At 42.6% G+C, this 23,528-nt stretch overlaps 1 protein-coding gene across 2 annotated transcripts in view; it reads left to right on the top strand.

Annotated features, from left to right (window-relative positions):
* Nucleotides 1-18,985, top strand: part of atg16l2 (ATG16 autophagy related 16-like 2 (S. cerevisiae)) — a 28,282-nt gene extending 9,297 nt beyond the window's left edge. For both annotated transcript variants that reach the window (XM_029517905.1, XM_029517906.1), the window contains exons 6-18: nt 8,029-8,100; nt 8,868-8,960; nt 9,273-9,326; nt 9,416-9,521; nt 10,881-10,986; nt 11,062-11,132; nt 11,206-11,277; nt 13,776-13,896; nt 13,972-14,077; nt 15,346-15,498; nt 15,597-15,644; nt 17,061-17,162; nt 17,889-18,985. In XM_029517905.1, coding sequence (XP_029373765.1) covers nt 8,029-8,100; nt 8,868-8,960; nt 9,273-9,326; nt 9,416-9,521; nt 10,881-10,986; nt 11,062-11,132; nt 11,206-11,277; nt 13,776-13,896; nt 13,972-14,077; nt 15,346-15,498; nt 15,597-15,644; nt 17,061-17,162; nt 17,889-17,982 — 1,198 coding nt within the window. In that variant the 3' untranslated portion in view covers nt 17,983-18,985. The remainder of the gene's footprint in view (nt 1-8,028; nt 8,101-8,867; nt 8,961-9,272; nt 9,327-9,415; nt 9,522-10,880; nt 10,987-11,061; nt 11,133-11,205; nt 11,278-13,775; nt 13,897-13,971; nt 14,078-15,345; nt 15,499-15,596; nt 15,645-17,060; nt 17,163-17,888) is intronic.
* The last annotated feature ends 4,543 nt before the right edge of the window (nt 18,986-23,528 follow it).

Here is a 23,528-nt window from a genome sequence, read left to right as displayed (position 1 = left end):
TAGTGTAGGGTGAGAATGAGAGCAGGAGAAGGAGATATTCAAAACAGGTGTAGGCAGGAACATCATGCTGTAGTATGGAATTCATGAGGATATGGGAGCAGCAGGCGTTGCAGGAACATGGGATGATCACCTGCAGGATGAGGACAGGGAGAGAGAAGAGAGGAGCTGGGAGAGACACAGACTTCGGGAAAACAGTGTTAGTAAATGCAGTACACGTGCTTAGAACTTGGAGAAACTGGGATTTCTAAGAAGCATGGTTCTTATCAGCGTATGCAGGGGGTGGGGGTAACTGTAAGATCTGCCTCAAGATTTACTCTTGGAGACTCAAGGAACCACAAGTAAACCTCCATCTGGGGAGTGGAGTGGCCTCCTCGGACAATAAGGAACTATGAGCTCTGTAAGATATGATGCAGAGCTGGTCATTAAGAGCTTTATAAGTTAACAGGATTTTAAATTCTACTCTGTATTTTACCGGCAGCCAATGAAGAGCAGCTAACACAGGAGAGATATGATCTCTTTTACTCGTCCCTGTTAATATTCGTGCCGCAGCGATCTGAGTTAACTGAAGGCCTTTCAGAGATTTGTTTGGACATGGCTCTGTCAGCCTGGCTACAGTGCTGAAGAAAAACCTGGGCTTGTTCTTGTTTTCTTCTGTTAGTGCTGAATAATATGATCTTCTAGCACTGCGGAGAGCTTTTTTATACATTTTTAAGCTATCTTTCCAGGTTTGGTGAGACTCTTCCGACTTACTGGAACGCGAACATCTTTCTAATTTCCTTGACATCTGCTTTAAGGCACAAATTTGGGAATTATCCCAAGGAGCCAGCCCCTCTCTTTGATTACTTTCTTTTTGAGAGGAGCAACATCATCAAGATTTAAACACAGTGTGACCATAGTGCTAATCACAAGGCCATCAACCTGTGCATGGGAGAAATCCTCATTTCAATTTAGACTCTGACAAAACCCTAAGCAAAGTATCGAAGAACACAAAACCTGACTTGACATGAAAAGGGGCATGGACTGGTGCTGGTTCACAATCTTCACAAGACAAGATGAACTAGCACAGGACAAACGGAAACACAGAATATATATATAGTACAGGCCAAAAGTTTGGACTCTTCTTCTCATTCAAATGAATAGGAAAGTGTGTCCAAACTTTTGGCCTGTACTGTATACACACACAAGGTAATGGGAAACAGGTGGAAACAATCATGGCAGGGTTGACAATCAGATCAGTGGGAAGCACAGGAGGGAAGGGCAAGTTACCTGAAACGAGAGGAGAGTAGGATGGCAAAATAAAACAGGAAGCCACGGGATAACATAGACACAGGACAAAAACTAAACATAACGTAGACTGGATGTCGCCAGGCTCTGGCCCCCGGAATACACTTGGCTGCCGGTGCCGGTGTCGCTAACTTCACATTCTTCAGAATAGAATCGCCGATCACTAGAGTCGGCTTTTCAGCGAGTGTGTGCTGCCGCCTATGACTATGCCTCTTGTCTTGGACAGTCGCCCTGACTAGATCCTGGCTGCTCAGGAGCCACTGGTGGGGAGGAAACTCTAGGTCTAGGTCAGCCCACACTGGCTACAGGGGGGCGGCTAGCTACACTAGCAGAGGCTTTTTGCCTCTATTTCTACCATCATCCTGCATCTATGCATCTCCAAGAGGTGCTATCATAAAAGGAGGAAGAAGAATAGTTAGACATGAGGCACACAGTACAGGAGATGAAAGGGTGAGAGAGTGGAGAGAGAGAGAGCTACAGGACTTTGCTAATCGTAGTAATCGTAGTTTGATTATCGGCTATTAGCTTAGGAAGGGCGAGACATATTGAGTTCTATACCAGTGTTAGTGTGACAACAGTTTGCTGTTGCAATAATTGGATGAATAGGAAAGAATAGCAGAGAACACGTGAGGTGACACAGAGCACAACCGCCAATGACGTGACTTACTGCAACCAGCAACCATAGCTAAAGTACTTTTGTGGTAAATCGGTTGTGGCTATCGGTTTGGCTCGTCCCTCTTCAGCTGCAATGTTATCTTTTGAATTATTCTTCTCTTGCCTGATGAAAACAGATTGGAGCTGCGCATAGCACAAGTGGCCCTGGTTACCACGGCTGAGCACAGTGCAGCCAAACTTGTTCCGGTCGCAAGCAACCTTGGCTTCTTTTAGAATTTAGCCTTTGTAGTTTCGCGGCTAAGTTCTGACTCCTCAGTTTCTTTTTGTTGTTGTTGCTCCGTCAGGTCTCCTGGGGAAGCTCTTCTCTTCAGAGATTCCCCAGAACTCCTCTCTCCAACTTTTTTACTTGTGCCCATGATAAAATTTTATATTGACTATTTATTTGGCCGACCCACGGACGTGGTCTGGTTGTCGGCGCAAATTTGGTCCCATCAAATTTCTCTTTCTAGCTTCACGGCATAACGAGGGCAGTTTTTGTATTTAAATTACGCCTTTCATTCACCAAGTTTAAAATTATATCTAAAACAAAGGGAAATGTGTTGTTTTGTTGAGTACAGTTTTCTCTGGTTGTTGTGGTTACTTCGGTGGACATGGTTTTATCTTAAATAACTGTAACACACAATTAAATGGTTAATAGTTAATCACTACATCATAGAGGCGACTTCTATGCCCTCTAGCAGAGGGTAGTGCGACATCACAAAGTGGGGTGGATTTAGCTACCCCTCTCAAATTGCCGAAGGGAGCAGCAAAGTTCCTGCCGGTAGAATTGTAAGACTCTGCTCGAAGGTACTTCCAGTGCAGCTTTGTAATCCAGCCAACAGCGACAGGAAGCAATGTTGCTTTGTGGACTCTAGCTTGCGGCTACACAGCAGCTCAAAGTCAAACACTTTCCTGGCTCTATAACCATTATTCTGCGCAAAGCCTACTCAGCCTAAGTGAGATCCGGCTCTGCTGTGTACAAACAGCAGATTCAACAAGACCAACACTGCACACTTTGCATGGGCTGTGTGAGAACAATATATGAAATAACTTCCTTAATTTTCAGCTGTTTTGCTCAGTATCCTCTTGGGATAGACAGAGAAAAATCTATTAAACGCCACTTGTCCTGTAATGTTAAGTTCATGCTCTCAGCTCTTGTCCTATCCTCACAGATTTGATATCAAACCCTGGCACAGTGTAGACAGTCCTTAATCACCCAATTATAACCATTGGAACCTTGCCAACTGGTTCTATCCCACAGATGTGATATCAAACCTTGGCACGCTGCAGACAGTTTTTAATCACTCAATACTTTATTCTTGTACAGTTCATTCAACTCATCATGAACTGTTCACTCTGACAATTCCAAGCCCAGACATTACCTGATCAATGCTCCACTCAGATTTAGCAAATCTGATCAAAGTGCAAATTTACGGGTAAGACATCCACTCTCATCTGCGTCAACTGCGGCGCATTCACTAGACATCACTCCATCAGTTTACACGTTTCTTGTAAGGTAATGTATATAGAGTGACAGAGTGCGAGATAGAACCCATAACTTTGTCAGATCATTGCCCCATTAAGATGAAAATAAATTTAGGTCAAGAAAAACAATTCAGATACCGGAGACTTAATGTCTCAATACTGAATGACCCCCTAATCCAACAGGAACTACGAGACAGGCCTAAAAAAATATATTGATATAAGTGATAGCGAAGATGTTAGTCCATCTATTTTATGGGATGGTGCCATAGCTATATATAATACTTAACATTCCAATTACATCAAGAATAAAAAAAAAACAAAGAGAAGCCAGGGGACTTGAACTGGAGACTGAAATTATGAGGTTAGAAAATGAACACAAAATATCATGAAGAGGGAATACATTAGAATTATTAAAGCAGGGAAGACAAAAATTATAGACTATCTGCTCACATGTAAAGCAGAGGGAATGTTCAGATTTGTGAAAAGAAAATATTATGAAATGAGAAATAAAGCAAGTAGGTTATTGGCTTTTCAATTAGCGAAAGCTCAGTCGAACCGTGTACTACCTCTCAGCCGAAAGAAATAGCAGAGGCTTTTGCTACATATTAGTAAAAAATTATATGAAGGTCAAGAATTAATAGGGAAGAAGGAGAAACTAGATCCAATTGAATAGATTATTACAGGATGATGCTGTGTTCTCCCATAACAACACAGGAATTTAATAAGTAAGAACAGCAAATTCCAGGGTGTCAACGGATACTCAGGGGAATACTATACAGTTTTTGTTCATGAGCTAGCCCCAATTTTATGTTGAGTATATAATTATGCAGTGGATGAAAGGGACCCCCCAAAAACCTGGTCAGAGGCAATTATCACAGTTGTACACAAAGATGGACCCTACTCAATGTATGGGATATATCGGCCTATAAGTTTGCTTGAACCCTCTATCTTGTTAAATAGAATACAAAGATACATTTGGAACTTAGTTAACTTGGCTCAAACAGGGTTCATCACCGGACAGCACGGCATCAATAATGTTAATGCATGCTCTAAATCTACAATCTGTTGCTTCTGATAGAAAGACTCCATCAATGCTTCTCAGCCTAGATTCTGAGAAAGCATTTGATCGATTGGACTGGACACTTGTGGAGCAAATACTGTCTCATATGGGCTTTAATGAAACTTTTTTGAGTTGGATTGGAGTGTTTTCTATGAACCCGGGATCAAGAGTCAGAGTCGGATCTGTGACGGGGGACGAGGCAGGGGGATGCATTTTCGCCAGCCCTGTTCGCTCTTAGCATTGAGCCCTTTATACAAGGAATGAGAGATGAGGGTGGAAACCAACATAAAATAGCTCAATACGGGGACAACATATCTCATCTTCATCTGCTTATCCGGGGCCGGGTCACGGAGGCAGCAGCTCCTGCAGACAATCCTTTCCCTGGCCACATCAGCCAACTCTGCCTGGGGGATCCCAAGGCGCTCCCAGGCCAGTGTGGAGATATAACCTCCCCACCTGGTCCTTGGCCTGCCCCTTGACCTCCTCCCAGCTGGACATGCCAGGAACACCTCCATTGGAAGGCGTCTGGTGGCATCCTTATCAGATGCCCGAAAGACCTCAACTGGCTTCTTTCCACACGAAGGAGCAGGGGCTCTACTACTACTACTACTCTGAGTCCCTCACAGATGGCTGAACTTCTCAACCTATCTCTAAGGGAGAAGCCAGCCACCTCCTGAAGAAACCCATTTCGGCTGCTTGTACCTGCAATCTTGTTCTTTCAGTCATTACCCACTGCTCATGACCATAGGTGAGGGTTGGAACAAAGACTGACCGGTAAATAGAGAGCTTTACCTTCTGGCTCAGCTCCCTCTTTGTCACAACAGTGCGATAGAGCGAACACAACGCCAACCCTGCTGCTCTGATTCTCCAGCCAATCTCATGCTCCATTTTACCCTCACCAAGATACTTGAACTCCTTCACTTTGGGTAAGGACTCCCTGGGTTAGGATTCCCTACGCAGTCCACCAGTTCCCTGCTAAGAACCATGGCCTCCGATTTAGAGGTGCTGAGGCCAACCCCCATCGGGAACAAGTCTGACTTATTGCAGAGGACCCAGACACAGCTCTCGCTTTGGGAATACAGGGATTGGATGGCCCTCAGAAGAGACCCCCTCACCCCATACTCCTGCAACACCTCCCACAAAATATCCCGGGGAACCCGGTTGTACGCCTTCTCCAGGTCTACAAAACACATGTAGACTGGATGGGCATACTCCCAGGCCCCCTCCAGGATATGTGCAAGAGTAAAGGTCTGGTCAGTTGTTCTATGACCAGGATGGAATCCCCATTGTTCCTCTTCAATCTGAGGTTCGACAATCAGCCGGACCCTCCTTTCCAGCACCTTGGAGTAGACTTTCCCAGGGAGGCTGAGGAGTGTGTTGCCCCGGTAATTGGCACACATCCTCTGGTTCCCCTTTTTAATCAAGGGAACCACCACCCCGGTCTGCCACTCCTTTGGCACTGTCCCAGACTTCCACGCAATGTTGAAGAGGTGTGTCAACCAAAACAGCCCCTCAACACCCAGAGCCTTCAGCATTTCCGGATGGATCTCATCAATCCCCGGGGCTTTGCCACTGTGGAGTTGTTCAACTACCTCAGTGACCTCCTCCCGGGAGATCGACGCTGATCCTCCTTCATCCTCCAGCTCTGCCTCCACCCCAGAGGACGAGCAAGTTGGATTCAGAAGTTCCTCAAAGTGCTCTTTCCACCTTCCGACTACCTCCTCAGTCGTGGTCAACAGTGACCCATCCTTACCATAAATGGCTTGGGTGGTCCCCCTCTTTCCCCTCCTGACATGCCGAACGGCAGCTTCAGCGATAGAAACTTTGAACATCGACCACTCAGGTTCAATGTCCCCAACTTCCACAGGGATGCCAGAAAAGCTCAGCCGGAGGTGGGAGTTGAAGGTCTGTTGGACAGAGGCCTCCTCCAGATGTTCCCAGTTAATTCGCACTACACGTTTGGGCTTGCCAGGTCTGTCCTGAGTCTTCCCCTGCCACCTAACCCACACACACACACAACCCTGAGGCATCCACCGGGAAAAACTCCAACGTAGTGGCATTCAGCTGGGGCTACCCACCAGATCCAGCTGGCAGTGCCCCACCTCCCGCACAAACTCCGGTTCCTTCCCTCCCAGCGCACCCAACCCGATCAGTTAGCCCCGCAGGTGGTGCGCCTACAGGGTGAAGAAAGTGCCACATTACTTCTTTTGGCTGTGCCTGGCTGGGCTCCGTGGCCTGCCCAACCACCAGGCGCTCGCATCACAAACCATAAAAACTGGAATACAATGAAAAATGCTCCAACATAGAAACTTTCTTTATTAATATAATTAAACACCAACAACCCAGTAAAAAGCATGTTTCACATATATACTGAAATTTGTTGATGGATACACAAGACAATACTTTTTATATCAAAAATAAATGGGAGCTGGAGTTAAATATTATAACTGAGCATGGAGATTGGGCAACAATGTGCATTGGATGTCATAAGGGTCTTAATAGTAACAAGGAGTTTGATTGGAAGATGAAGACAAGGTTTTTTAAGACACCTTTGGTGGTTTCCAGATTTGTAGATAAGACCAGCTGCAATATAGATCCCTTCATTGTATACAAACATTCCAAGCCCAGTGAAAATGTGCACTTGGGGTCAGAAAATGTCAGAGCAGAACATAGAAGAGAGCATGGATATCGATGATCCTCCACCGAATTATCAGAAATTATCAGAATATGCACTTTCGTTGTCCAATAAGGACCACAAGGAACACCTAAAAAAATTACTTATAGTCAACAGCGATAGTCTGCCTGACCCAGCTTCATTCAAAGATTGGGTAGACAATTGGGTAAAAATACAGTTAAAAAAAAAGAAAAGAAAAGAAAAGCATTATCTAATAATTTAACCACTCTGGATGGCATTACTTTGGCCTCCAGTTCCACTGTTAGGAATCTTGGAGTCATTTTTGATCAGGGCATGTCCTTTGTCCCTCAGGTAAGTCTATAGGACAGCCTACCAACTCAAGAGAATGCAGAAAAACTAGTGCCTGGATTTGTTATTTCCAGACTGGATTACTGTAATTCAGTGCTATCAAGATGTCCCAACAATTCTCTGAAAAGCCTTCAGTTGATTTAAAACACTGCTGCTGGAATATTAACAGGAACTACAACTAGTTCGCTCTTCTCCTGTGCTTTATTCTATTCATTGGCTCCTTGCAACACACCTAAAAGCATCCAATACACCTGAACACATCTGTCCATAACCACTGAACAGACCTGTCTATCCCACCCAAACACACTAGTCTGTGACACCCTAACATAAATGAATGCACCTGTCCATCACACCTGAGCACACCTTTGTCTATCCCACCTTATTACACCTCAAAATCCCAGTTCATCACATCTCAACACAACACACCTCAATATACCTGTGCATCACACCTTAGCACACTTTTGTTCATCACACCTGACCATACCTGTGTCTCACACCTGAACACGTCTCACTGCAATTTGAGCTGTGATGTCAATGTCTTGTTTCTTGATGTTTCCATTAGAGCTCGTGACGCAAACCTGCAGAAGCAGCTGCAGGGTGCTGCCAGGTCAAAGGTCACAGTCAACATAGAAAGGTACATTTTCCTGTTTTCAATTCTAAGGGACGGAGACATGTCACAAATTATCATATTAATCCATTCAGTAAGAATAGAACAAGAATAGAAAAAGTCAGATATATCACAGCATTTTAACAAAGTTTTTGTTTGCTCATTATCAATACTGCTTATCCGTCAAGTTCCCATGGGGGAACATGAGGTTAGGGTGGGGTCAACTCTGGACAGGTCATCAGTCTATCACAAGGCTAACATATGGAGATAAAAGAGATAGAACTATTCCCACTCACATTCAGACCTACGGGTAATTTAGAACTACCAGTTAACCTAAACTTTCATTTGTTTGGACTATGCACGGTAGCCGAAGTACCCGAAAGGAACGCCCACAGGGAGAATATGGGAACTGAAGCACAGCAAACCAAAGGTTTAGTGAGAGGTTGTGGCACTTAAATGATCATCTAACATGAAATCTCCTAAAGCTGCATCTCTGACGCTCCAGTCAATGACGGTGACACCACCTCTACCCACATATGTCACCTTTGAATGAAAGACTAAACCCTGCCCTCACTCTCCTCCTCAGGTGGTGAGGGCAGGGTTGAGGTGTAATGGCTATAACATTTAATCATAAGTTATCCCACTTAGTCCAATAATAATGTAAAAATAATGTAAAAATCAGAGAAATAAACTTAAATGAGGCTCCTACACCTTGTAACACATTATATTTTAAAAACAGGGTCTCATTTTGGTATTTGGTGCGTGTGATGTGGATAATGTTTGTATGTCCTCAGCTCCTCCAGTGCTCGGACCTCCGGATCCACATCCCTGAAGAAGGAAAACCAGGACCAGGACTCCACAGAACGAAGACACACCAGGCTTTTCAGGTCAGAGTTTTGGAAATAAACCTCTGATTAATCAGATTTTTCTTTTGCACGTTCACATGTAATATGTTAACATGCAGATATTTTAATGTGTTTACATTTGTCAAATATGTAAAGTTCAAATCATTATTATGATGATGTTACTTTTTAACATTGTTAAATAACATATGAGGTTTTCTCAGCTGATTCTAAGTATAACAGCAGAGTGTAACATGACCAGTGTCATCAATTCAATTACAAGTACACCTCGGTCTTACTGAAAAACACTTGAGTTACTGTTCAGACAATCTTTGTTTGGGTTTCTCTTTTCTTCAGGTCAGCGTCGGCCACGTCCCCAAGAATCCTCACTTCCATCAGAGAGCTCTTTGAGTAAGTCCAGGACGTTCCATCCTGCAGTCAGTGTGTCAAAACCTGAACAAGCATAAGTTTTAATCTGTTTATGTTGTTCGTGATCGTAGCAGAAAAAGGCGTGGCCACTCAGTCTGCAGTCTGGAGGAGGATTTGATGTGTCCTGTACGGATCTGCCTGTCAGCCAGAGTCCCTGCTAGAGCTCTACAAATGCTGGTTAGACACGCAATATATACGTAATACAATCAATACGCACCTTAGACTTACACATCAACAAAACATTGGAGTCATCTTACTTCAGCTTGGGGATCATGAACCAGAGTTCTGTGCTGTTAGCCTGTATGTTTTTCGATGTAGATGCACATGAGCAAGCACTTGGCAACAGTGGAAAGGAAAAACTTCCTTTAAGAGGCAGAAACCTTGGGCAGAAAAGTGCTGCAGGCACTCTTTATCCTTCATCCTGAACTTCCTGTCTGAGGGAAACTGTGAAAATAAAATACCCAGTCAGTTTCATCATCACACCTTAAACCAAACAACACACCAACTCAGACACAATATATCTCCTTGAGAAAGAACTACATTTGAATGAATAGAAAACAGTTGCACAGTATACAGTAATACACAATCTTTACCCGGGTAAGTATAAAAAACAAAATGATTCACAGCTGTATCAATAGTAAATTTGAAATCTAACCGCCTCAGTTCCTCACAACAGATGATACTGCTCATTCCACTGGCAAAGTGGCAAGTGTTTGTCCTACCGCACTGTTAAAAGCGTTGGTTGTGTGTGGAGTTTGAGGTTCCAAGCTTCTGCATGCAATTGAGTTTCTAGTTCTTCTCCCTTGGGCTGTGGCTCACCATCAAACATACATCTATCTCCAGGCTCCAGGTAGGTTAGGAACTCTCCATTTAAAAAAAAAAAAAAAACCTGACCTATTGTGTTTTTCCTCAGTGACTAGTGATGACAGGTCCACCTTGCCATGCTCTCACAGGAACACGAAACCGAAGTAGTCATCCAGCGGATCTTTATCAATCTCAAATCAACTTTTATAGCTTTTCTTTCATATTTCATGTGTTGCTCATCTTGACAATTGCTCTTACTCCTCGCTTCAGCTCAAGAAAGAGGGAAGCGTCAAGTGCAGAGGTCAACAAGGCGGGAGCTGACACCCGATTGGTTGACTGAGCTTGTACGTCGAAATGTAAAAGGGCATAAAGAAACAGGAAGTAGACGCTGGCAGAGGAAACAGTCCTTTCAAAATAAACTTCCAGTTCCTCTTTTCTGTCTTTTTCATATTTATCCTTCTTTCCATCTCACACAACTTCTAACACTGAGATCATTCTCTTCACTCACTGGGACGGATTTCTTTCCAAGAGTTTTTCTCCATGCACAGATCATTCAAACCCTGGTTACACAGGCATCGGGGGTTCAGATGTTCACATGATGGTCTTTTTGTGAAATGACCAAACACTATGCAGACAGTTTAAGTTATTTCTAATTGCAGGGATCAAAAGGCTAACTCATTCAGCCCATGTAGCACTGATCCACCTATCTCGCCGTCACACTGTCTCTCTCAGGATGCTCACGAGCAAGGCATCAATGCAGTGAGGTTCAGCTCCAGTTCAGACATGGTGGCCACCGGAGGAACAGACCGTGTCATCAAACTGTGGGAGGTCAGAACAGGTAAATTGATCTTTCATCATTTTTTGAATGTTGAGTTGTTGCTGCTGCTGATGATGATGCTGATAATGTCACCAGGCTCACTGACCCACAAAGCTACTCTGGATGGCAGCACAGAGGGAATCACCTGCATTGAATTTGACCCCACAGTGAGTAAAACATCTGTACCTGAATCTGGTTTAGGTCTTTCTATTTTATCTACATTGAGTGATTTGTTTTCAGGGTTATAAGATCCTTGCGGCGTCCTATGACAAGTCAGCCTTGTTGTGGCAGCGGGATGACTCTGTTCCCAAGGTAACTGTGAAAACTCTCCCTCTCTCTCTCTGTCTCTTTTTGTTTCACGTGTCTCTCTTTTCTGTGTTTCACCTTTTTCTCTGTCTTTCTCTGTCTCTTTATGTCTCACCTGTCTGTTTCACTCAAGTGTCTCCCACTCTCAGAGAGTGAAAGAGAGAGACTCTTTTGCTCACTTCAATTCAATAAGCTTTATTTGTATGGATTTCAGATCAACAATATCAACAATAAGTGTTAAGAAATGTTAATTCAAAGTGTATAAATAGCAACATTATTACAAATCTAAATAAATAATAAAGATTAGATTTAAAGAATATGGTTCATTAATGAAATAAAATAATAAAAAGAACAGTTAACAATAATAAATGAATACAAAATGGAAAGTGTCTCAAACCTAAAGAACAAATAAACCAAAAAACAACTCAAGGTGAGTTTGAGTTGGCTTTTGCAGATGCGCTTGTCGCCTCAGGCTCCGACATATTTTGTTGTTTTCTACAGTGTTGACTCTATTCTCTTCAAGCAGTTTTTGGATTTTAGTGTGTTAGTGAATGAATGTCTTTAACTTATTACTATTAAAGTTAGTAAAGAAATGTGATCCAATATGTTGGTTTCTGCTGCATTGTAGAAGGAAATGTTGTTCTGTTGCCCATCTCTATATCCAAGTTGTGAGTTTGTACTTTGACAATGTCTTTCTCAGCTTCTGAGCCCTGTTTGTGGTAGATGTCCCATGGCTTGAAAAAAAAAAAAAAAATCAGATTTTCACCCCAAGCTTGATTTATGGTTTTAATTGTTTTTTTTTCCTTTTTAAAGCAAACTAAAATTACAAAAATGATTCAAAACAAGTTTTACTTTTATTTTGTTTGGATTTTCCATTGTCATATTTGCATTTCCTCGTGAAGTCTGATGCCATTATTCTCCAAGTTGCCATACCTAGCTGTCCAACATGGTGAATCCAGCTATGCATCACTGCACTAGTGTGAATTACATTGGATAGGGAATTTATAAATCCTACAATTTCCAGGCAAAGACCCACCCTCCTCTGTCTCTGATTGGTCTATCATGCAGCGCAAATCTTCATACTAATTGGATGTGTTAATGTCTAAAACGCTTTCTTTTTCACAGTCAACTCGTCTTTTATATTTTTTATTTTAATGTGTCTTTGCATCAAAATTAATTGTTCATTACTGGTCAGCGTAATGAGTGTTGAAGCAATGCTGAAAAATGTAAATGGCGGATAGCGATTAGGAATAATGTAAAAAAAAAAAACCCATAGAGGCAGCTTTGCAGATTAAATCCTGCAGCCAAGCTAAAAAACAAGTTCAAGTTGCCTATCCACAGCACCAACTTTTGACCAAAACAAAATATAGATATTTATGCAAATTTATTAAAGAACAAAAACTGAAATATTACACGGCCATAAGTATTCAGACCCTTTTTTGTGACACTCGTATATTCAACTTTCTTCTGATCATCTTGAGATGGTTCGATACAGTCGCTGGATTCTAGCTGTGTTTAATTAAACAGATTGGACTTTATTAGGAAAGGCACACACCTGTCTAAGATTATCTGGTCTGATGAGACCAAGATTGAACTTTTTGGCCTTAATTCTAAGTGGTATGTGTGGAGAAAACCAGGCACTGCTCATTATCTGCCCAACAGTGACGCATGGTCATGGCAGCATCATGCTGTGGGGGTGTGTTTCAGCTGCAGGGACAGGATGACTGGCTGCAACTGAAGGAAAGACGAATGCAGCCAAGTACCGAGATATGCTGGTTGAAAACCTTTTCCAGAGTGCTCAGGACTTCCAACAAGACAATGACCCTAAGCACACAGATAAAATAACGAAGGAGTGGCCTCCAGTCCACTTCCAGTTTAACAAGCTAAACCTTTGTTTAATAAATGATATAAAATACACTGTGATCATCTCAAAAACATTTATTTGTGTTGTGTAAGTAAACCTGCACATACAACAACACTGGACAGGCTAGCAATTATAACAAATCAAGTTGCTACAAGAACAAATATAAAGTCAAGCTTATTAACACAAAGATCAGAAATCAAAAAATATTTTGATAGAAAATAAAAAACTGAAGAGAAATTCAGATAAATAAAAGTCTGTGGTAGTAAAATAAATGTACTCAAAATAAAAGTTTCTAATTAAATAAACTAAAGTTTGAGTAAAGTGCAAATAGAAATATTGCCCTATAACCTGCGGAATTTGACAGTTAAGCAGTTAAGCATTTTTTCTTTGCAGAACTGGAAGTTACTCTTCAAATCTGTGGCAAATGAACAATAACAATGGCCACAACAGTCCATCTTTGAACATGCTACAACTCCCATTATGTTCATTTCTTAATGAGACACTAGGGCCTGCCTCTCAGACATGATCAGATCAAGCCTGGTGGAATGGGGGAAAGGCTCACTGCCACCAAGTGAGCAAATAATAGAAACACACATTGTGTTTCATCTCTGTCTCTCTGTTTCTCATGTGTCTGTCTCAGTTGACCCTGACAGGCCATAGCAGGAAGGTCACAGCAGCACGATTCAGCAGTTCACCTCATCAGGTGGTGACAGGAAGTGCAGACAGAACAGTCAGACTGTGGGACCTGCACAGAGCTGCCTGTAAGTTACTGATCATTGACTGATGACTGATCAATGACCAATCACTGAGTGTTGACTGACCACCTGTGTGTGCAGGTGTGCAAGAAGTTGAAGTGGCATCTTTCTGCAGTGACCTGGTCTGTTGTGCGAACTGCATCATCAGTGGCCACTATGACTCCAAGATCAGGATCTGGGACTCCAGGTAGTTCACTCTATCATCTCTTCTCTCTGTCATCACCTCACTCTGTTATCACATCATTCTGTCATCACCTCACTCTGTCATCACTTCCCTGTGTCATCACCTCACTCTGTTATTACTTCATTCTGTCATCACTTCCCTGTGTCATCACCTCACTCTGTTATTACTTCATTCTGTCATCACCTCACTCTGTCATCACTTCCCTGTGTCATCACCTCACTGTTATCACTTCATTCTGTCATCAATTCCCTGTGTCATCACCTCACTCTGTTATTACTTCATTCTGTCATCACCTCACTCTGTCATCACTTCCCTGTGTCATCACCTCACTGTTATCACTTCATTCTGTCATCACTTCCCTGTGTCATCACCTCACTCTGTTATTACTTCATTCTGTCATCACCTCACTCTGTCATCGCCTCTCTGTATTACTTCACTTTGTCATCGCCTCACTCTGTCATCGCCTCTCTGTATTACTTCACTCTGTCATCACTTCTGTGTCATCACCTGACTGTTATCACTTCACACTGTCATCACTTCTCTGTGTCATCACCTCACTCTGTCATCGCCTCTCTGTATTACTTCACTCTGTCATCGCCTCTCTGTATTACTTCACTCTGTCCTCTCCTCACTCTGTCATCACTTCCCTGTGTCGTTACCTCACTGTTATCACTTCTCTGTGTCATCACCTCACTCTGTCATCGCCTCTCTGTATTACTTCACTCTGTCATCGCCTCTCTGTATTACTTCACTCTGTCATCACCTCACTTCACATACTGTCTCATTACCTCAGACGAACTCCACCATCTCCTCCCAGCAGAGCCTGATGATTGACAATTTGTACACCAATTACACACTAAAAAACTACTCAAATTGAATAAAATCAGATTTATTTGTATAGCGCCAAATCATAACAAAGTTACATCAAGGCACTTTACATATAGAGCAGGTCTAGACCAAACTCTTTATATTATTTAAAGAGACCCAACAGATCCCCCCATCAGCAAGCACTTGACAGTGACGTGACAGTGGCAAGGAAAAACTTCCTTTAAGAGGCAGAAATCTCAGGCAGAACCAGGCTCAAGGGGGGGGCGGCAATCTGCGTCGACCGGTTGGGTCCTGGTTGTATTCAAAGAGCAGAAGCCCAGTGAGACACAGCTCAGCTCAGAGGGATCTATTGCATTACCTTGGTCTTTGTCTGTACTGATTTCAACTTCAGTTTGATTATAACATGTTGATAAAATTAACTGAAGCGTGATGTTGTACCTCAGGGCAGCAAGCTGTGTTCAGGAACTTCCTGCTCAGGGTAAAGTCACTTCACTGGACCTCAGTACCGACCACCGTAAGCTTCTTAGCTGTTGTCGTGACGACTGCCTCCAGCTGGTCGACTTGAGAATGTGGAGCAATGACCGTATGTGCTTCAGGTAGTGGCATCCTGATCGACGTGTGTGTGTGTGTGTGTGTGTGAGAACAACTGTTGCAGCTGTACTGTGTACTGAGTCTGTGTTTCTGCTTCTATCAGAGCCGAGGGCTTTAAATGTGGCAGTGACAGCACAAAGGCCGTGATCAGGTGAGTTCTGGTTATTCTGGTTCGTCGTTTGTTCCCACAACCTTAGATTTAATCAGGGTAAAATGCATTTTACATCCTAAAGGTTAAGGGTTAATTTCAACATGTTTGAAGAATTTAAGGACATAAACGACGTTGAAGTTGTCACATACTGTAAGCTAATCATAGCCCGTCCTCTGATCATCAGCACTGTGATTTTGAGGTATTGAGGAATATGATGCATCACTGCAGCACCTTCACTTACCTGACACTTATCAACATATACTGGACTATTTGTTAATATTTTCACTTATTCATTTCTTTTGGTCCACTCACTTTAATTATCTTATGATTTGTTTACATTTTTTTCTGTCTATGTTGTAACTTGTGTGCATAGTTGTGTAATATTTTGAATTTGCTCTCTTAGGTAAGAGAGCAGGTAAGGACTGAATTTCCCCCAGGGATTAATAGAGTATTTCTGATTGTGATGATGTCTAACTTCCCTGTTGTATCATAAAAGCTCTCTGTTATAGCCTGCAGTGTTGTTTAGGTCTCTGATTCAGCCACAGCATTAAAGTTCTCCCCCTGAGCATAATGACAGGCAATCTGTGGACTCAACACTCCTGAATAACTCTGGACTCATACGGCTCTGAAAGTTGACAGATGGATCTCCGTCCATCTGATCTCTCCATATTGCTCATATAGGAACCTTTCTGAAGGACTAAACAGGATTTCTCAGCCTTTGAAAACCCAACTACTATTCAAAAAAAATGGACTGACTTTAACCAGGTAGATCGCCTTGATAACAGATAACCAGATCTAGGATGTTTGTCATCCAGAATTTACTGGCTCAAGGATCCCTTTCATCGAAAATGACCCAGAACACATCAACATATCACCAAGTAAAATCACATGAGATCCATAGTCTAAGGGTTAGGCCTCATGCCTCATGCCTCATATGCCAAATGACTGACTTCAAGTAGATGGTTTGGATCCAGAAAAGGTCCCTCTCTGAGGGAGCATCTATGACTTACAGTAAACTTGACTCCCTGCTCACTCTGGCGAGGTCACCCTGGACAGGTTGCTAGTCCATCGCAGGGCCAACACACAGAGACAGACAGAGACCAACAACCGCTGACACTCACACCTACGCTCAGGGACCATGTGCAGGTCAATTAGCAGCGGCATGACAAATTCATGATTTCAGACCAGGTTAATTCACACTGAAGAGAAATCCGACCTTTTGGGACTCTATAAATACTATGTTGTGTAGCAGTGTTGCAGAAGAAACTGCCCTAGCAGGTGTTACTCTTTTCTGGAAGAATTTCTTTGTTCTTATTAGAATTCAGTAGGAATCTGAGCATGAGAGGCAGATCATGAGGACAGAACCCTGTTAGAATGGTTTTTTTTTGTCATTAACCTGATATTTTCTGTCTTCAGTCCGGATAGCTGCTTCCTGGCAGCTGGATCGGCAGATGGCAGCATTTACATCTGGAACGCATCCACCAGCAGTCTGGAGGCCCGTCTACCTGACAAACACAGGTAACAGACTGAAGACATTTAGTGTAGAGAGAAACTGCATCATTTTCATTTTATTTTCAACTGCTTATCATGGTGCCGGTGAGGCTGTATCTCAGGTGAGTGCAGGGTTTGTCCTGAGAGGTCACCTAGTTTATTGCAGAACCAACATATAAAAACACACAACCATTCACAACACTCACATTCAGGCCTACACACAATTGAGAGTCACTGGACAACCTAAACAATGTGTTTTGGATTGTGGGAGGAAGCCTGAGTATCTGGAAGCAACCTAGACAGGCACAAGGAGAATATTCAAACTCCATATATAAAGGCCCCAGGCCTGGGACTTTCTTGCATGGGGCAACAGTGCCAACTGCAATGCTATCCTGCTGCCAGAAATTGCTTCAAGATTACATGTGGACCTCTGGGTAATGTAGTTGATACCAGACAGAAGCAAATCACCTAAGATCTGAAATAGAGAGGAAAGAAGACAGCAAAATTATTTTTTCTCAAAAGTAATGTTAAACAGTAAAATGAATCAGTGGTGGTTCTTTGTACTGATGGAAAGTGTGTGTCAAAGTGTAAATCAAATGCATAGGTTCATGTGTTTCTATTTGAGATTTAAATGAAGTTATGATTGGTGCATGTGCTGATGATACAGTGAATATGATTTAAAAGTTCAGAGAAACTGGACTCACTGCATGAACACTGAGACAGTAAATCTCATACCTTCTCTCCTCTTTACAGTTCATCAATCAGTGCTGTGTCCTGGTCTCTATCTGGTGAGTATGTGGTCAGTGTGGACAAGAGCAGACGAGCTGTCCTCTGGAGTGACATCTGAAATGGCCAATCCAGCAGGAATTTACTTTGCCATGGCAACAGGGCTATTAAAGGGAACATTTGATTGGACAAAAGGGATGTCGTTTGTTTGGTATGAATGGAGATGTATTAAATTAAGCTTCTGTCAGTGAATCATTAACTGGATTCAACTCTGAATCTCTAACTTTCACTGTTTGACATGTTGGGAATATTGCCAACAAAAGCAAAAGAGGAAGAGTCACAGGAGACAAACCTGAGAAAATTATATTTTTTCATATTTTTAAACTTTTTGTTTGTTTGCAGGCCCTGTTGCTGCTTTTGGAAAGTCTAGTGTTTCGTAGTGGCAGACAACTGTTAGACGAGCAGGTCACATTCTTGTTTTGACTTGTACGATGTGTTGGAGAATAGTTGGAGCTACATTTAAGTGTCTCCCTAAAATCCACCTCAGGTGGAATAAGTGCTTCCTTCCACACCACCAAGGGCCAGCAGGTGAAAGGCCGATCAACAACTGGGTTGATTTTATCCATTTTGATCCTCCTGTCTGTTCCGGTCACGTGTGTTGTCAGCTAGTCAGAGGTCAGAGTCACCTCAGATGGCCCCTGATGTGTATTCCCAGTCAGACCCAAATCTGCTATTTGCCCCTTTGTGATGGTGCTTCTGCCTCATCCAGCTGACACGAAGCAGGAAGATAGTGTGAGGTTTAATACAAACAGCTGATGATGTTGCTTTACAGACCAGATCGGACGCTGGACTCTGAATCTGCAGGTCTGCAAAAGTCTAAAACTCAAAAAAAGCAAAAGTATGTGAACCTTTTGAAATTATCTGGATTTCTGCATAGATCGGACATAAAATGTGATCTGATCTTCATCTAAGCCATAATAGACAAACACAGTCCTCAAACTAATTGCACACTAACAATTATATGTTTTCAGTTTTTTATGGGACACATCAACATCAGGGTAGGGTAAACAAAAAAAAAAAAAAGGATTTGAACGCCTTGCCTAATGACTTCCCCAAGAGTTTAAGTCAGTAATCAGCCAACCTGGAGTCCAATCAATATGAGATTGGATGTGTTGGTTAAAGCTCCCCTGCCACATGTGTGACACACACACACACACACACACACACACACACACTTTTTTTATGTGGCAGGGGAGCTTTAACCAACACATCCAATCTCATATTGATTGGACTCCAGGTTTATGCAGAAATACAGGTTATTCCAAAGGGCTTCACATACAGTACAGCCCAAAAGTTTGGACACACCTTCTCATTCAAATGAATAGGAAAGTGTCTCCAAACTTTTGGCCTGTACTGTACTTTTCCTGTAACTGTATGCAGCAGTTGAAATTTTCAATTTAGCGTAAACACAAGAAACCAGGACCAGACTCAGTGATTAACTCCCTAAAACTAACAACAAACTTCAAACTATCACTGCTCCTAACAACAAACTTTCGCGCTGCCCTATGTGCCCTACAGATAATATCTAACTAGCCCATTGAGCAGTGATAGCTAACATGTCTTTGGGGTCATCAGGTGGGAACCTCCTTTCAACAGTGTTTTGACAACTATCTCAAACAGCACGACCATCAACTACTCTGACCTCTCACCAACACCACCAATGAAAATGGGGTGGGGATACAGACCCCAGTTTGTGTAGGGGGCATGAAAGTATAGAGGGTGCAGGAGGTAGAGGCAATACAAGCTGCATTAGTAGATTCAGCAAACAAAATCACCTGAACAGCCATATAATCAAACCAAATCAAACCAATACAGGCCAACTCACCTGGACTAACCGCCTGGTCTCAAAGAGGCTCACACAGCCCACACCCTCCACTCAAATACACTTCCTCTTCCTGGATTTCTTCCTCTGCTTCTCCCTAGAGTCTGTCTATCTTAAGAGTTCCCCCTGCTCGTCCCCCAGCTACTATTACTTCTTCTAACCCAAATCCACTGACTGGACAGTGGATAACAACTGGACAACAACAGATCTTGCTGCAAACCCCTAGATTCTGGGAGCTGAAGTATGCCTTTCCCATACAGTGCCACGGTGCTTAAACGTCTCAGAACACCGAGCCATTATTTTATTTATTTATTATTATTCTATTAAAACATTTTGTCCGATTTGAAAGATCTCAAAGTATGGTTCAGCTTCTCTAATCCAGTTCAGACCCTGTACTCAGGTTAACATCATCACTCTGGTTAAGATCCACACGTGTTCTCAGCTTTGAAGAGTCCGATGTGTTCCTCTTATTTATTGTTTGTTCTACATTTTCACCTTTTGTTGCCTTTGTGGAAGATAAAATCAGTCAGATATGGCATCTTCCCTCTAAGCAAAAGGTTTAAAAAGTGTTTAAAGGAAAGCAGTAACTGCAATGATTTTAAAGTTTCTTCCACGTAAATAGCTAAACAAATTCATTTGAATAGAAAGGGAATCTCGTTGTTTTGTTTGATACAGAACAGAAATTATTTAGATTTGTGTATACTCCTGTAAAAATGCACAATGAGATGATGGAATAATAAAGTGAAATGGGTAACACAATGATGCTGTTCCTGTCATCCTCCACCTTCTAACCTGAGAGTTAAAGTGTTTTTCAAAGAAACATTGCCTGTTGAAGCTTTGGAGATCTGTTCCTACAGTAGACCAGGTCCTCCTGAAGCTGATATGTTTTTGTGCACACCAATCTTAAATAAACAGTCCAAAGTGCATGGATATTAAAGTATGTGAGTGTCATCAGGTAAGATGTCTCTCTACATCATAACTCAGAACAGTTCTGATACTTTCCTGAGTTTTCTGATTCTGATGTTCATTTTCAATATGTTATTGTATATACTTCCCTCTTGTGACAGAAGGGTTAGGGTTAAACCTTCATTCTCTCCAATAACTATCCCAGGGTGACTCTACTGGTTGTGAAAAGAAGTCTGATTGTATTGAAGTCTATGGGAAAATGTCTCTGCTTCTTACCTGATTTGTGGCACTGTGGCACTGTAATGAGTCTCCAGTTTTGATGTTGTGCAATACCACATGATTTAAATCTTTTAAAGGAAAGTCCCATTTAGAGGAAAATATATGAGAAAGTAGGGAATTGATTGGGTACCAACAAAACAGGATTACAGAGCAGGTCCGATCCAGCCCTCACTCCTCCAAATATGGTTTCTATTGGTTTCAAAAAACCTAGATGGCTGATAAACAAATTACCAACAAGATACTTCAAAACAACAGCTCACAAATCAATGGGTGGCATCATGGTGTCCTGGAGGCCTATGGTCACTGCAGAATGCCTTCAACAATGAAGTCCATGTCTGTGTGTTTTTGTGTTGTGACAAAGGAGATAAGTTACCAACAGCCCAGCCAAAACTGCTGCTGGAGAGGACTCCCTGAGATACAGCACGTTCATGATTACAGCAGTTCTCACAGTCCAGACAAACACAGTGTCACATGGTATCCATGCCTGTGGACAATGCTGGGAATCAGTGGAAAAGAGCAGAATCATGTCTGATGAGGATTATCAACTTGAAGACTGATGTGATCTTTCCACTCTGCTGCTGTAACAGATAATTCAGTCTCCAGCTGTTGACCTTCATTCTGTCACCTCCTCCTTCTTGTCTTTGCTCTTGAGCGCTTTTCATGAAAAACTGTTGAAGTCTTGTTGTCGAGTTTAAAAATATAGAGTTCATCGTGAGGAGACGCTTAAGGCTGTTTCACACTGGCATCATTAATAAGGCAACAGGAAATAGCTCCTGCCTCCAACCAAATCAGCCCACAACCCCCAGATACTGATCATAAACCCATCACTTTCGTAGGTGTTACCCACAAACTGTACGTTAAGCTTTATGTAGTCTGTGATGCAGAATTAAAACTCAAGCTGAGTTGCTTATTGTTGTATTTCAACACCCATGGGACTGACTCACTGCTGTATTCAGACTTTTCTTGGTTGACCACAAAAATAAAATAAATGCTAAAGTAATTATCCACTTGAATCACTTTGAACATGTGAATGGGGCTGAACTGATGTCAAAACATTTTAAACTTGATGTAGTTCACTGTTGCTCAACCCTGGTCCCGTTGTACAAGTAAGGAAAGGAAATTAAAAATCAAATAAAACCTAAGATATGATTTACATTATTCTATATATATATATAGAATATAAAACCTATATATTCTGTATTTCTTTGAGTTTCCTCATGTGGGCCTAAGTAGGAACACCTCCTCAATCATTCAATTATCTAATCAGCCAATCATGTGGCAGCAGTGAGTAACGAGATCCAGGTGAGAGGTTTCAAGTACTGATCGCACCTCAGCCCACCAGTCAATTTGACTGAGGCTGTGGTTAGCGCTGTTGCCCCACAGTAAGAAGGTTGCATGTTTGGTTCCCGGCCCTGGGGCCTTTCTGTTCGCAGTTTGCATGTTCCACCCATGCTTGTGTGAGTATTCCAGTCCCTACATCCAAATACATGCATGTCTGGGTAGATTGGCGACTCGAAATTGCCCTGCCCCATCTCTGTCTGTCTCCTGTGATGGACCGGTAACCTATCCAATGTGAGCTCCAGCACCGTCAGTGACCTGGAAACAGGTAAGTGGTAGAATATGAATGAATACGAGTAGCAGTTCTGTGAGGGGAAACGCCTCGTGCTACATTGTCAACCTGGAGATACTGCTGTACCAAGGGACAATCTCCACTGTTTGGCCTTGGGCTTTTCTGTGCTCCACGTTCTGCCTCTGTGGGTTTGCTGCAGGTACGTCATCCAAAGACATTATATTTTGGTTAACTGGTGACTAAATTGTCCGTAGGTCTGAGTGTGAGTGCGAGTGTGAGTGGTTGTTTGTCTCTGTGATGAACTTGAGACCGGTTCAGGGTGACCCCCGCCCTCACCCAATGTGAGCTGGGATTGGCTCCAGAACCCCCATGACCTGAAAGCAGTGGTAGGTGAATGAATGAATCTTGTATTCTGAATTGATGTGTCCAAGCTTTGCTACTTTAAAAATGTTCAGCCCTGCACCTTCAGAACAGGTTGTTTTCTGCTCTGTGAAACTGTTTGCTTGGTTTGATGTCCAGAAAATTTGTTTGTTAAAATGAAAGTATAAATAACACTATACCATGCTATACAGTATAGCATATGATATATTTTGTTTATTTGGTGATGGACAGATTGATGGATGGATCGTGGAGGTCAGAGTCCAGCTGTCATTGATGGTCACAGACCGAAATAAAATCTGTCCTCGGGGTGTTTCATGCTTTAACACGTTTGCTTGCTAATGAGCCTGAGAGGGAGAAAGAGAAATGGAGGCAGGCAGTGAGGGAGGGAGGGAGGGAGGGAGGGAGGGAAGAAGGCGGCTTAAAGAGGGGGAAGAGTAGAGTGGTGGATTCAGTCATTCAGTTGATGGGAGCTCAGATGGAGGTTTTTCCATGCTCTGAAGAGAATCTTATGGCATGATGACGCTTTCTTGAGAGAAAGAGAGAGAGGGGGAGAGAGAGACACCCTGCCTTCAGTTTCCACGGTGACGGCATCCCACCATCCTCCTCCATCGTCTCTGTCCGGTTGCTGTCGGTTCGTTGGTGTCGACAG

The sequence above is a fragment of the Echeneis naucrates genome, chromosome 13, assembly GCF_900963305.1.
Source record: "Echeneis naucrates chromosome 13, fEcheNa1.1, whole genome shotgun sequence".
Lineage (NCBI taxonomy): Eukaryota > Metazoa > Chordata > Actinopteri > Carangiformes > Echeneidae > Echeneis > Echeneis naucrates.
The sequence above is the reverse complement of the archived record's forward strand: the minus strand, read 5'-3'. Positions and strand labels throughout refer to the sequence as shown.